The 15,962-nt window shown below is 34.8% G+C and overlaps 1 protein-coding gene across 2 annotated transcripts in view; it reads left to right on the top strand.

The window, feature by feature from the left end:
* The window catches only part of PKN2 (protein kinase N2), a 148,509-nt gene that overhangs the window by 75,273 nt on the left and 57,274 nt on the right, over nt 1-15,962 (top strand). For both annotated transcript variants that reach the window (XM_070267346.1, XM_001495405.6), the window contains exons 4-8: nt 381-498; nt 825-970; nt 1,062-1,275; nt 13,357-13,542; nt 14,564-14,673. In XM_070267346.1, coding sequence (XP_070123447.1) covers nt 381-498; nt 825-970; nt 1,062-1,275; nt 13,357-13,542; nt 14,564-14,673 — 774 coding nt within the window. The remainder of the gene's footprint in view (nt 1-380; nt 499-824; nt 971-1,061; nt 1,276-13,356; nt 13,543-14,563; nt 14,674-15,962) is intronic.

Raw genomic sequence — 15,962 nt, 5'->3', positions numbered from 1 at the left:
GTCTTAGTTACTGAGTTACCCATCACATACAGTGCTTCTGAATATGAGAGTTATTGACGATGGTACAGGAAAATTCTTTATGTTTTGTGTAAAGCAAAGAAAGAGAAAATTATAAATGTAAATTTGGATTTCTTTTAAACAGTGATAAGATTCACATGCTTCCTCTCAAATTGTCTTAACTAATGTTTTTCTCATTTATTGCTCTGTCAGTTTGATGGCTTTTTAAAATAAATATATCTATGAGCATATATATTATAGTGCTCACAGTGTTCTTTTAACTCTTGTTTTTCACTTGCTGATAATCATTTGATCTTATTTAGAAGCTATGAAAATGTTTTGTCTCTTTATCTGCTTACCTTCTCAAAACTTACTTTTAATAGGATCGGAAACTCCATGGCACAGCTCAGCAACTGCTCCAGGACAGCAAGACAAAAATAGAAGTGATACGAATGCAGATTCTTCAGGCAGTCCAGACCAATGAATTGGCTTTTGATAATGGTGATGGAATAGAGATAAATTGTCCTTCTTAATATTATGGGCTACAGTGCTAAATAAATTTTATTTGGGAAAGAAACAGTGGTTCAGAATTGAGGAGCAGGAGACTTTTTTTTTATCTTGAGTTTTTGTCTTTGAATTCTGATGGCTAAAACGGGAGGCTCTGTATTTGAACATTCTATCTATTAAATATTACTTCAGTGTTTATTGACTTAAGGACTAACATTTAATGTTATAAGAATTCATTTCTTTTTCTTGACTTTTAATGACTACATATTAGAAAGTCAAATAAATGATTCAACTAAGTTTTGTTTTTTTCCCCTTTCTAGCAAAACCTGTCATAAGTCCTCTTGAACTTCGGATGGAAGAATTAAGGCATCATTTTAGGATAGAGTTTGCAGTAGCAGAAGGTGCAAAGAATGTAATGAAATTACTTGGCTCAGGAAAAGTAACAGACAGAAAAGCACTTTCAGAAGTAATTTTCAATAAAAATTTTAACTTATTAAATACATTATTCAAAGAATGTAATTATTTAAATGACAGTAATTGTCTTTTCCCTATTCAAGGCTCAAGCAAGATTTAATGAATCGAGTCAGAAGTTGGACCTTTTAAAGTATTCGTTAGAGCAAAGATTAAATGAACTTCCCAAGAATCATCCCAAAAGCAGTATTATTATTGAGGAACTTTCGCTTGTTGCATCACCAACACTAAGTCCACGTCAAAGTATGATATCAACACAAAACCAATATAGTACGCTATCCAAACCAGCAGCACTAACAGGTATGTAGCACATATCTCCTGATTTTTTGGGTGCGTTTTTTCTTTACTGGTCCTGGTTTAATAAAAAAATAAACAACTGTGCACAGATTTTTAAAATATAGGGGTAAGATACACATAAAATTTATTTTAACCATTTTAAAATTTACATTCAGAGAGGCATTTAGTATATTCACGATGTTGTGTAACTATCACCACTATCTAGTTCCAGAGTATTTTCCTCATCCCGAAAGGAAACCTTATACCCATGAGGTAGTCACTCTCCATTCCCCCTTCCCCTCAGCCCCTGGCAATCACTATTGGCTTTTGTCTCTATAGCTTTGTCTGTTCTAGATATTACCTATAAATGGTGTCTAAAGTTCAGAAATAATAGAAGTAAAACAGGTGAATCACTGAAGTAGTAATTAGTAAAGGTTTATGACAGTTTGCAAATTGGTAGCCTTCAAACCAAAAGATGGAATGTGGCTCAGGGGTATATTGTTAGAAAACAGCTTGTATAATGAGAAAGCAGTTACTGTTTATTCTTCACAGTGATTGGTTATAATAGAATTTTCTTAAATGGTAGGGAATTGGTCAATGGTTACCTCATATCAACCTTGGGAAACAGTTGAAATTTTGCTTGTGATTTCCAGAGACATAAGAAATGACCCAGGTCAAGTTAGTCTTGTAAAATATGATAAATTAAGCTTTGCTTCTATGACTAAACTGGTTTCGTCTGCTCAGAGAATTTTCAAGGCTGGTCTCCATTTGTTTTTCAGTTCAACAAGAGAATTATTTAATTTGTGGCCTTCTGTATCTGGCTTATTTCATTTATCATACTGTTTTCAAAGTTCATTCTTGTGGCATGTATCAATACTTCATTCCTTTTTATGGCTTTTAGTCCATTGTATGGTATATACCAGATTTAGTTTATCCCCTTCATGTATTGATGGTCATTTGGGTTGTTTCCACCGTTTGACTCTGGTGAATGGTGTTGCTATGAACGTTTGTCTGCAGGTTTTTGTTTGAACACCTGTTTTCATTATTTTGAGTCTATACCTCGAAGTACCATTACTAGATCATTTGGTAATTTTATGTTTAAATTTTTGAGGAACTGTCAAACTGTTTTCCACAATGGCTGCTTCGTTTTACATTCCCAACAGCAACGTGTGAGGGTTCCAATTTCTCCATATCCTCACTAACACTTGTTATTTGCCATTTTTTGGATTATTGCCATCCTATTAGATCCATTAATGAAAGTGGGGTAGTGAAGTTTCCGACTATCTTTGTAGATTTGCCTATTTCTCTTTTCAATTACATAAATTTTTGCTTCATATGTTTTCGGGCTCTGTTGTCAAGTGTGTATATGTTTATAATTTTTACATCTTCTTGATTGATTGACTCTTTTATCAAAATAAAATGTCCTTGTCTCCTGTGACAGTTTTGCATTTAAAGTCTGTTTTGTCTGATATTAGTATAGCTACCTCAGCTCTGTTTTGGTTACTATTTGCATTGATATCTTTTTCCGTCCTTTCACTTTCAGTTGGTTTGTGTCTTTGAATCTAAAATGAGTCCTTTTTAGGCAGCATATAATCGGATCATGTTTTTTTGTTTGTTTTTTAATCCGTTCTGCCAGTCTCTGCCTTTCACTTAACAGTTTAATCTATATATGTTTAAGGTAATTACGGATAGGTGCAATGCAGATCTGATGCTGACTACCTAGAGTTCGGTCGAACTTCATAGGTTAATGGCACAGTCTCCCCCAACACTGCCCTCATTTTAGACATAAACTGCAAGCTTAGAGTTTCCCCAATAACCCATACTTCTAACCTACTGACTGCAAATTCATGGATTCCCACTACCACCTCAGGCTCAATAATTCTTTAGAACAACTCACGGAACTCAGGAAAGCTCTACATTCACATTTACAGTTTTGTTACACAGGATGCAAATTAGGACCAATCAAAAGAAAGACACATAGGGAGAGATTTGGAAGGGTCCCAAATGTGAAGCTTCCTTGTCCTCAGCATGCATCACACTCTCAGCACATCCATTTCTGTTTCCAACCAGGAATCTCAATTTAGCTGTGAGTATTCAGAGTTTTTATTACTGCTTCATTACATAGGAGTGATTCATTAAGTCATTGTCTACTTGATTTCAATCTCCAGCCTTCCGGCCCCTCTGTGAAGGTCAGGCTGATACTATGTGGCTCAAGGCACCAGCCCTCTAACCCTATGATTGGTCTTTCTGGCATAGCCAGCCCCTATTTTGAAACTATCTAGGTACCCACTATGAGTCACTTTGTTAGCATAACTCACGTGTGGTCTGAGGGTCCCACCATGAATAACAAAGACACTGCTATCACTGGGGAAATTACAAGGGTTTAAAGCCTCCCTCCCAGGAACCAGGGACAAAAACCAGCCAAATTCTTTATTATACAACAAAAGGGCTTACTTCTGCCATTTTGCTATTTTTCTGCAAGTCAATCTTTTTTTCTCTGAATTCTTCTGATACTACTTTCTGTTGTGTTTGATTGAATTTTTCTACTTTACGTTTTTGATTCCCTCCTTGTTTCCCTTTCTGTATGTTTTTAAGTTATTTTCTTAGTGATTACACAGGTAATTACAATTAACATTCTAAATTTGTAACAGTGTTGTTTGAATTGATACCAACTTATCTTCAATAGCCTGCAAAAACTCTACTCCTATACAGCTCTGCCTCCCCGTCTGTCTTTCTATTGTTGTTGTCAGAGCTATGTCTTTATATGTTGTGTGCTCATTAGCATAGATCATAATTATTGTCTTATGTATTTGTCTTTTAAGTCATAAAGGAAATACTTACAAACCAAAAATACTGTAATATTGACTTTTACATTTACCTGTGTAGTTAGTTTTGCTGGTGTTATTTTTCTCTGTGATTTTGAGTTACTGTCTAGTGACCTTTCATTTCGATCTGAATGACTTCTTTTAGAGTATTTCTTCTGGGAAGGTCTACTGGTGACAAACCCTTCAGTTTTATTTATCTGGGAATCTCTTATTTTCTCCATTTTTGAAGGATAGTTTTGCCATATATACAATCCTTGGTTGACAAGTTTTTTTCTTTCAGCACTTTAAAAATGTTAATCCAGTTCCTCCTGGCCTTTATACTTTCTGATGAAAAATTGAGGAATCCCTGTAAGTGATGAGTTGCTTCTGTCTTGTTGGGTTCTAGATTTCTCTTTGTCTTTGGTTTTTTCACAGTTTGATTACAGTGTGTGTCAGAATGGTAATCTCTTTTGAATTTATCCTAATTGGATTCTTTGAGCTTTTTGATGTGTAGATTCAAGTCTTGCATCAAATTTAGGGAGTTTTCAGCCATTATTTCTTCATGTATTTTTTCTACAACTTTTTCTCCTTTTGAGACTCCCATAAGTGTATGTTTGTCTTCTTGATGGTATCCCAGAAATCACTTAGTCTCTTTTCACTTTTTTTTTTAGAACAACAACAGTTTATTGGTATGCAGATGTTTTGGGGGCCCAGAGACACAGATGTAAACACAAAAACAAGCATCAGCTTTTATGGATATCAGAAATTACAAGTATGAGGCAAACATCAGGAGTCAGAGAGTCTTCCCAGCAGCAAGCTCCCACGAGCTCTGTTCAGAAATATGAATTATGCCTCTCTGGTTTGAATGACCAAAATCTCTCCCAGAAACCTGGCTTTAGTAGAGCTCAAAGAGAAGGTCTCAGAAAGGCCCCTAGGGTAATCAAGCCAGGCATCAAATTGGTTATGTCACTTGCAAACCATCTTTAATTTCATTAAGTTTTGCCTTCTGTGAAAAACAGCACTTTTAGAAGTAATTTTGTTTTTAATTGGGAACATACACATTTAGTGTTCTTATGTCTTATTGATAATTTACTCTTATCATATGATAAAATATGATAAATATTTTCTTTTTCTCTGAAAATACTCTTTGACTTGCAGTTTACTTTATCTGATATTAGTATAACCATACCATCCTTCTCATGCCTAAAGTGACTGAATGAATTTTTTCTATCCTTTCATTTTCAACTCTGTTTGGTTTTTTTATTTAAAGTGAAATATTTGGGGCTGGCCCCATGGCCGAGTGGTTAAGTTCGCGTGCTCCGCTGCAGGCGGACCAGTGTTTCGTTGGTTCGAATCCTGGGTGCAGACATGGGACTGCTCATCAAACCACGCTGAGGCAGCGTCCCACGTGCCACAACTAGAAGGACCCACAAAGAAGAATATACAACTATGTACTGGGGGGCTTGGGGGAGAAAAAGGAAAAGAATTAAAAAATCTTTAAAAAAAAAGTGAAATATTTTATTTACATCATATAGGTGACTTTTCTTTTTATCTATCCTGAAAATCTAATTGAAGCTATTAGTCTACTATATTTTTTCTTTTTTTAAAGTTTTATTTATATACATAAAATGCACATATTTGATGTGTACAATTTGATAACTTTTGAAATATCAACCCCTAAAAGTCTCCATTTACTTTTTATAAATCTTCATTTTAGTATTATTTTTGATATATATTTCACTCTGCAATCTTGGTGCTTGAGTAGAAGCTATTAGTCTACTATCTTTTTCTCTTTTTTTAAAAACAGCTTTATTTATATACATAAACTGCACATATTTGCATACAATTTGGTAACTTTTGAAATATCAACCCCTAAAAGTTTCCATTTACCCTTTGTAAACCTTCATTTTAATATTATTTTTGATACATATTTCACTCTACAATCTTGGTGCGTGAATAGCATTTGCTCTTTTTTCTGTGTTCATCCTTTCCTGCTCTTTGTAGTTGTTGTTGAAATAAATACTTCTATTACTCCATTTCATCTCCCATAACATCCTTTTAGATATGCCTTTGTGTGTGTGTTTTTAGATTGCGTTAGAGATTCAAGTCTGCATATTGAACTTACTACAGTCTGTGATCACAGCATCAGATCCTTACCTCCAAATCATTTTAAGAATTTTATGAAGAAATATTTGCAAATCCTTCCATTCCACCCTTTTGTATTCTTGTGATATATTTTACTTCTACATATGCCTTAAAAATTTACATCTGTGAGTATTGTTTTTACTTTAAGGAGCTAAGAACTTTGCGGATGTAGTTCACTTTTTTACAGAATATTTCTTTCAGAAAACAGAACGAAACATTGTCTTTTATCTTTAATGACCCATTTATTCTTTCTCTTGTTCTTCATTTCTTCTTGTACTTGAGATTTTCTCTATTATAATTCTTCTTTAGCCTCTAAAATTTCTTTTAGCATTTATTCTAGTGAAGATGTGCTGGTGTCTAATTCTTTGACTTCTTTTCTGTATGTTTGACTTCATTTTTTAAGAATATTGTTAGTGGATGTAGAAATCTCTATTTTCTTTTCTTTCAGCTCTTTAAAAATGTGATTTCATTGTCTTCTGGCTTCTGTTTTTCTGTTATGAGAAGTAAGCTGTAATTCTTATTAATGTTTCTCCTTATGTAATGTTCCTCGTTCCACAGCTGCTTCAATAATGTAGAATTACCTTCATTTTTCTTAATTTGTTTTTTCCTTTCTGCTCCTAATACTGGATGCTTTCAATCAACCTTTCTTCTAGTTTGCTGGTTCTTCTGCCTGCTCAAATCTGCTGTTGAATCTCCCTAGTAAATTTTTAAAATTTCAGTTATTGTACTTTTCAGCTCTAGGATTTCTATTTGGTTGTTTATAAATCTATATCTTTGTTAATATTGTCTATTTGTTGAAACACCATTCTTGTTTTTCCCTTTTGGTTTCTTTTAGGTCTTTGACCATATCTAAGATAGTTGATATAAAGTCTTTGTCTCATAAATCCAATGTTTTGGCTTCATAAAGGACAGTTTCAGTTAATTTTTGCTTTTCTTGTGAAGCAGCCATATTCTCTTATTTCTGTGCTTGCCTCATAATTTTTTATTGAAAACTAGATATTGTTAATATTATAATGTGTAATTCTGGAAGATACTTCCCATCCATAGAATTTCTTATTGTTATTTGATATAGGGTGTGTGTTTAGTGACTTTTATAAACTATTTGTAAGACTGTTCTTTGTCATGTGAAGTCTAGTACTTGAATTAGTAGTCATCAAGTGTTTTGGCAGGCATTTATTTTAATGCCTGCAGGCAAACAAAGATGTTTTTGCCCTGTCTTTGCAGCTGGGCTCAGTGTTTGTATGCTAGGACATACCTTCAACATTCACCCAGGCATTTTACAACACTACCTTCACTTACACAGAGCTTGAAGATCAGCCAGATGTGAGAGTTTAGGGCCTTCTCACGTATCTTTTGAGGACATCTCCTGCTTGCGCCTAGCTTTCTAGGTTCCCAGTAATATGTGAAAGCATTGCCAAGCCTTTATTCCCCAAAATATCTCACACTCTAGCTTTTCCTCCAAGACTCTTTGGGATGTCTGTTATCTGTCCCAGCTGATATCCTTTGCTCCAGGATGCAGTGGCTGGTTCATTTGCCTTTAAAGGTGCTCCACTTAGCTATTTCTCTGCCCTGAGAGATTTCATAGTTAGGTGAAAAAAAGCAAGCCCTCTGTGTTAGTTCTTTAGGGAACCCTCAGAGAGATCAAAGCAGGCAACCACAGTTCTTTGAGAATGAGGCATTCTCTGCTCCCTCTGGCACCAGGAACCTATACCAGGAATGCAGGCTGCTATCTTCAAGACCATCACCAGGCCTTTGGAGGGGTCAGGGAGAGGCAAAGGTAAGTTAAAATACCACAGAGCTCTTCCTACTGGATACTCGTTGCCTTTTTTGATTAAGCATTTGCTTGATTGCAGTAAACCTTTCACCATTTTCTAGACTTCAGATAAAGTTGATTCTAACAGTTTATGACCTGTGTGGATATGACATATTCTTGTTACAGAGACTTTCCTCACCCCTAGAAATCCTTAAATTATCTTATCAATATGAATGTCAACAAGGACTTTATCTTAAAAATAATGTTATTCAATATTTTGAAGATAAGAAAGTGTTCTTCAGAATTGCATAGCATACTATCACATTCTAGTAGCTTTAGGTATCATTGATCTGGAAATGAGCTATCACCTTAGCATAACATGAACTACATGGTAGACAGGGAGGAACCTAGAAAAGCCTATTTGTTGCACTCCCTCTGTGTTCTGTTTCTGTGTGGCCAAACACTTGTTTTCCAAACATTTGCTCCTTTTCACTTACCCGTGAATTGCCTTCCTTTCCTTTGAAGTCTCTGACTCTCCCCACCCCCAACATCTTTTGTCTTTAGCTGAGGATGGTATTTAAGGTGAGGGTTTCAGCCATTTTGGCAAGTTGCTGGGTTTTCCTGGCTTTCTCCCATGTGTATGTGTTAGTAAACTTTTGTTTGTTTTCTTCTGTTGATCTGTGTCATGTCAATTTAATGCTTAGACCAGCCAGAAGAACCTAGAAGGGTAGAGGAAAGTTTCTTCCTCCCTTACAGTACTTACACAAACCTAGATGATATAGTTTACCACGCCCAGGCTGTATGGTACTAATCTTATAGGACCACCATCATATATGCAGTCCATCATTGACTGAAATGTTATGTGGTACGTGACTGTAATTCTTAAGACATTTTGGACTTTAAAAACATTCCTTTAAGTTCCTACTGGACCTTAAACATTAAATGTGGAGTAAGTAGGAAAAGAAATTGTATTGGAGTTAATAAAGGATTAGACATGATGAAGGATTAGCATGGATAAATAGTAGGAGCATTTACAGTCCTGAGTTTTTCACTGCATGCTGTTATTTGTGGTTTATCTCATTTATACTCTGGTTTCTTTTGTGGTTGTGTGATTATAATACTGAAATTTGCAAATTTGTTGCTATTTTGATATAAAGCATAATTGAATTTTTTCATCCACCTTGGAGATATATACTACTTTTTATAAAAGAAAATTTCCTCAGAATTAAAAAATTTGCTCAATTCTAAGATGAAATACTGAATTAGTAAAACGGATGTAAAATAGTTCCTCTAGAAAGTTAAAACAAAAAGGCATTTACTTGTTCTAATGGAATTCATAGCTTCTGCTTATGAATACAAACATTTGCTTCTCGGATTTGCTTGTTTTAAAAATTTCATATTGTGAGATGTAAAAGTAAAAAATGTAATTTTAATCTATTTCTAATATGGTTATATGCAATTGCAATTGTGTCACCTCATAAAAGAAAGAAACTTATAGATGCTTAATAAAGATCTTAAATCCCTCCAGATTTTTTTTTCCTAAATGAAAGCAGGTGTTGAGCATTGTCATCTCCTAATACATTGAAATTACTAAAATATTTAATAAGGTACCAGGGTTTGAAATAGTAGCCAGATGTTTTCAGTTTCCCCAGGATGACTTTTACAGCTGAGCATTTTCGGTGGAAATGAACTGTTTGCCAGTTTAACAACAACAAAAAAACAACTAAAACGCACAAACACAAGTTGTTTCTTTTGAACTAAAATTAAAATGAAATCCATTGTACTTAGTCTGCCTTAACACTTTGCAGTTAGATAAGATTTCCATAGCCTAACCAAACGTAAGATTGAAGCTTCCCCCCTACCTTTAGGGGCTTTATTGAGACACAATTTACATGCCATAGAATTCATCCATTTTAAGTATACAGTTTTATGATTTTTACTAAATGTATATAGGTTTGCTATCATCATCAACATCCAGTTATTACAACAGTTTTATCGAGGTGTAATTGACATACGATAAACTGTACATATTTAAAGTGTATAATTTGAGAAGTTTTGTCATATATTTAAAGTCATGAAATCATCACCACAATCAAGATAATTAGTACATCCATCATCCCCAAAAGTGTCCTCATGTGCCTTCATGTCATCCCTCTTTCCTGCTCTTCTCATATTCTCCCTCCTTACAACTGTTCCCAGGTGATCACTGACCTGTTTCTGTCACTAGATAATTAGTTTGCATTTTGTAGAGTTTTACATAAATGCAATTGTACAATATATACTGTTTTCTTTTTCACTCTGAATAATTATTTTGATATTCTTCTATGTTGCACATATCAATAGTTCCTTTCTATTTATTATTGGGGGTATTCAGTTGTGTGGACATACCATTTCTTTCTCCATTCACCTTTGATTGATATATGAGCTGTTTCCATTTTATACTTTTTCAAATATAGCTGCTGATAACATCCTTGTACGGTTTTTGTGTAAACATAGATTTCAGTTCACTTGGGTAAAAACCTGGGAATGGCATGGCTAGATGATTTGGTAGTCAGGTGATAATGGATTCTTTACTCATTGTTATATCTGAAAAGTCTTCATTTTTGAAAGATATTTTCAGTAGGTTTAGAATTCTAAGTTCACGGTTTCTTTTTTTCCCTCAGTACTTCTCTGTCTTGCTTTCATTGTTTGTAATGAGAAATCCACTGCCATCCTAATCTTTGAATGTAATATCATTTTTCTCTGACTGCTTTTAATATTTTCTCTTTATCACTTGTTTTGAGAAATTTAATTATAGTATGCTTTGGTGTGATTTAATTATTTTTCTTTTGCTTGGTGTTCATTGTTCTTCTTGGATACTTCTTGGGTTTATATTTTGGAAATCTTTCAGCCATTATTTTTTCAGATATATTTTCTGTCCCCTGTTATCTCTCCTCTTCATCAGGGACTTCAATTACACATATATTAGGCCACTTGAAGTTGAACTGACAGTTTACATAGGCACTGTTCTTTGTTTTTCTCCCAAGTCTTTCATTTCTGTCTCCTATTTTGATCATTTTTATTACTATAGCTTCAAGCTCACTAGCCTTTTCTTTTGCAATGCACAGTCTGCCACCAATCCTATCCAATGTATTTTTGTTTAAATCTCAGACATTGTAGTTTTCATCTCTAGAAATTTTGGGGGGTCTTTTTGATTTCTTCCATGTCTCTATTCAACTTTTTGAATAGGTGGATTATAGTTATAATAACTCTGTGAATGTGTTTATCTGCTAATCTTAACATTTATGTCAATTTTGAATTGGTTTTTGTTTGATTTTTTGTTTTTTTTTATTATGGGTCCTATTTTCCTGTTTATTTGCTTGCCTGGTCTGATAGGCAGAATTTTAAGAATCACCACTGGAACCTTCCCCTGTGAATATAATGGGACATTACTGTGATGTGATATTATGTTATGTGGCAAAAAGGATTTTACATATGTGATTAACGTTGCTCATCACTTGACTTTGAGTTAAGGTAAAGGGCAATTATCTAGGAGACCTAGTATAATCACACGAGTTCCTTGAAAGCAGAGAAGTTTCTCTAACCAGTGGCAAAAGGGGAAGTCAGAGAAATCTGAATCATGGAAAGGATTCTATGTGCCATTGTTGGCTTGAAGATGGAGGGGACCATGTGACGAGGAATGCAGGTGGACTCTAGAACTTGAAAACAGCCCCTGTCTGTCAGCCAGCAAGGAAATAGGAAATAGCCTCAGTCCTATGGCTGCAGAAACTGGATTCTGCCAACAAGCTGAATGAGCTTGGAATCAGATTCTTCTTCAGAGCCTCCAGATAAGAGTCCAGCCTGGCAGACATCATTTCAGTCCTTTGAGATCTTTAGCAGAGAATACAGACCAGCCTACCCAGACTTTGACCTACAGAACTGTGAGATAATAAATGGGTGTTGTTTTAAGCTACCAAGTTTGTGGTAATTTGTAATGCAACAATAGAAAACAAATACGAATGGTAATCTCTAATTAGATGCCAGACATTTTGAATTTTAGCTTGTTGGGTGCTGGATATTGTTGAGCTTTGTTCTAGGTCACAGTTGGGTTACTTGGAAACAGTTTGATCATCTGGGTAGGACTTTTCAGATTTGTTATGTGGGACCAGAGCATTGTTTAGCCTAATTATTCTCTACTCCTGGGACAAGACTGAATACTTAGTCAGGGAAACCCTCTGCACATCTGAGGACAACTGTTTTCTTTCCTTTACTCTGCCTGTAAACTCCAGTCACCTTGGTCAGTTCAGTCCCAGTACTCAGTCTCCTTAACTCCCCCTGAGAATGCCCCTCCGTGCACTGTGTCCTAGATGTCCTCAAGGCCGTGAGCTGGAGCAACCTTAGGGCTCAACTCGTTTGTTTCTCATCTCTCGGGGATCGCTGTTCTTCATTGCCTGGTGTCCAGTGTCTTCAACACTATTTTTTAATATATTTTGTCTGATTTTTTTAGTTTTTTGAGTTGAGGGTAAATCCAGGCTTTTTTACTTTGTTGAAGTCCTTCAGTTTACTTTTAAATAATTAAAAACTTTAAATAAAATTAAGTTTTAATTATTTAAGTTTAATGGGACAGCTTTTACCAGGAAATGTTGTTCCTAAAGTGTTATGCTATGTGTAATATCTAAAATTTTGATGCTAAAGCACCATTTTTAAATTCTAATACACTAAGTCTAGCCCAAATGATGACAAAGCCATTTCTCCAGGTGGCTTAATTCACAGTTCCTCATTTGTATTTGAACACCTTTAGTATTTATTTACCTAAGGAAATTACAATTATTTTATGCTTAGATAATTACAACCCATAATTATTTGACTAATTAAACTATTAAAATGGAAAGATAATGTTGTTTTACATCTCAAATGAACAGAAAGCCATTTATTTATGCAAAAAAACCTGTAAAATTCTTTTCCATGTTCACTACATAACTATTAGACACGACTGTTATTCCCATAGTCAGATAACCTTGTTTGTAATTCCTGTAATTAATAAGAATATTATTTAGCTTTGTTTCTCGTCAAGCATATTCTTTCCACGTAATTCTGTAATTCTTCCATGTAATTATAGAAATGAGTATTCAGATACACAGGAAGTTTATGTAACGTGTTTTGTTTCATGCCCTACAGACAGCTTTTGAAAGGTGCTATTCTTTCTATAAAGTTTCTTATAGTTGTCTTAGGAGTTTTCAACAGGTTTCTCTAATTAAAACGGGAAAGATGACAGTTACCTCACAGAACCTCTGGGAGAGAGATTTTGTTATTTTAGCAGATCTCCCTCCCCCCACCCCCAGCCCCATTTCTGAATAAGTAACAAAACCTAGTTGTATATATTAGGAGTTGATATTCTTACTTGATATTTGTTTATGCTAACAGGTACTTTGGAAGTTCGTCTCATGGGCTGTCAAGATATCCTAGAGAATGTCCCTGGACGGTCAAAAGCAACATCGGTTGCACTACCTGGTTGGAGTCCAAGTGAAACCAGATCGTCTTTCATGAGCAGGACGAGTAAAAGTAAAAGTGGAAGCAGTCGAAATCTCCTAAAAACCGATGACTTGTCCAGTTCAGTAACCAAATTTTTAAAAAATCATATAACAAATTAAAGGGCCTATATGAAGGACTTAGCAATGGGGACAAAGAAGAATGGGAAGAGTCAAAGTTGGACAAAAAAATTTTAAATGATGGTTTCCATAATTAAACTTTAAAATGGTAAAAGCTATAATGACAGGAAAACAAAGGGCAGCAAGATTTACTTTATTGAAATATATTAGAAAACTGAATGACATATAGCATTAGTTCTACTTTTAGACAAATGAAATATTGGGCATCACTCTTTATGCCAAACTGAAAGTATACAGAGGCTGAGACTTGTCACATCTTAATTCTTTGAATGGTATAGTGACACTTCTGAACTAACATTGAAATTTTGATAGCTAACGACTGGAACAAACATATTTACTAGGATAGTAGCCTAATATCCCAGTAGTAAACTGAAATGAGGGAGTGGGTGGAGGTGGTAAGAGTGAAATGCAAAAGGTTTATGAGGCACTTTGGAAACATTCTAAAGTGTAATTATAAACTATGATATAAACATTTACCTGGGGGAAGGCACGTGACAGTTCAACCTATTACAGAGTAGAAAGGTAAGTATGTCTGTGCTATATGGAGAGACTGTAGGAAAAATGTGAAAGTAAAGAATCGTCTAAGGTAACAAGCTCTATAAATAGCAAATGAAGAGGGAGAAAAACTGGATGATTTCTATTGATATACAAACATATACATATACACATCTATTAAGGCAAACAACTACTGGTCACCTGTTAATCCTTTCAGTTACATTCTATCATAAATGAAATGGATAGCAGTTACTGTTTGTATTTTGTCAAACACAAAGGATAATTTGGGAGCATCTAGTAGGAGTGTATATTTGTATAGAACTAGCCACTGAAGATTCAAAGGCTTCAGTTTTGATTATGAAAAACTTTATTTTCAAAGGATCATAAGACTTGTTGCTATTAAGCAGTGGTACTTCTGTTTTAAAGGTATTAAAATATTTAAGCAAGTTTATAAATTGTAATTACAGATGATGTCTGTGCAGTTTTGAAGCTAGATAATACTGTGGTTGGTCAAACTAGCTGGAAACCCATTTCCAATCAGTCTTGGGACCAGAAGTTTACACTGGAACTAGACAGGGTAAGTTGAGAAACTTTTTACTTGGATTTTTGTTGTACTGGTAATTTACTTTGAATGTAAACTTCATGTTTCAGAAGACTGAGAAGTTTTATTCTTAACAGAATAAAAGAAGAACCTAGGTATTTTTGACATTTCTCCTCTTATAAGCTATACATAAGTCTGCCTTAAGACAAAGGTGAATATCAGAAGCCAGCAGCAGCTCTCTTTTGTGCAGTGATTTGAAAATGTGTAGTTTATACTAACCTAGAAGATTGACAACCAGGCGAGATCTAACATTGAAATATATTTGTTTATTTTAATAATGTGCTCTCTAACCACTAAGGTGATTCTTCTCGTTCACCATTTGTAGGTTATATTATCAAAGCTAGATTGGAAATGAGCTGTTTTGCTCAGTCACTCAGCCCTCGCTGTGTCTCAGTGCTTTCCTGAGTGATGTGAATAGTTAGAATGCAATCTGTAGCTGTAGAACCCAGCAGAAGTTACCTTGGTCCACAGTAGATTCAAATCTGTGATGATAACCTTATTATTTAGCTTCTAATCCATCCATTGGGGGTGTTGGAAGAAAATATTAAAATTTAATCATAATTTTATCTAAAAAATAAGATATTAAGCTTTTTTACCATTTAGTATTCAGATTGAAGATATGTCATTTTAAAAGTTATATATATTGGGGCTGGCCCCGTGGCCGAGTGGTTAAGTTCGCGCGCTCCGCTGCAGGCGGCCCAGTGTTTCGTCGGTTCGAATCCTGGGCGCGGACATGGCACTGCTCATCAGACCACGCTGAGGCAGCGTCCCACATGCCACAACTAGAAGAACCCACAACGAAGAATATACAACTATGTACCGGGGGGCTTTGGGGAGAAAAAGGAAATAATAAAATCTTTAAAAAAAAAAAAAATAAAAATAAAAATAAAAGTTATATATATTAGTGAAAGCAGATATACAGTGCTTAATGATGTTGTAAAGTGGTAATTACTGCTCTAGCCTCTACTTTTAAAATGTTTTTCCAAATTATTTTTTTCTATCCTCGTAGCCAGTATCCTACTCAGGCCCTTATCATTGCTTTTCTCGGTTCAGATACTGTGTCTACCACTTAAATGTGGTATGTACTTGAGCAAAATGCTTAACCCTTTATGTATACCAGTTTCCTTATCTTTAATACTGTCTTCCTCACTAAGATATATGAGAGTTAAATCCACGTAAAAATCTTAGACTAGTTAAAAACTTGATTAATGTTGGCTATTTTTACTAAAGTGATTACTAACTAATTTCCATGTATCTGAGTACCA

This window comes from Equus caballus, chromosome 5, assembly GCF_041296265.1.
Source record: "Equus caballus isolate H_3958 breed thoroughbred chromosome 5, TB-T2T, whole genome shotgun sequence".
In the NCBI taxonomy this organism is placed as follows: Eukaryota; Metazoa; Chordata; class Mammalia; order Perissodactyla; family Equidae; genus Equus; species Equus caballus.
The sequence above is the reverse complement of the archived record's forward strand: the minus strand, read 5'-3'. Positions and strand labels throughout refer to the sequence as shown.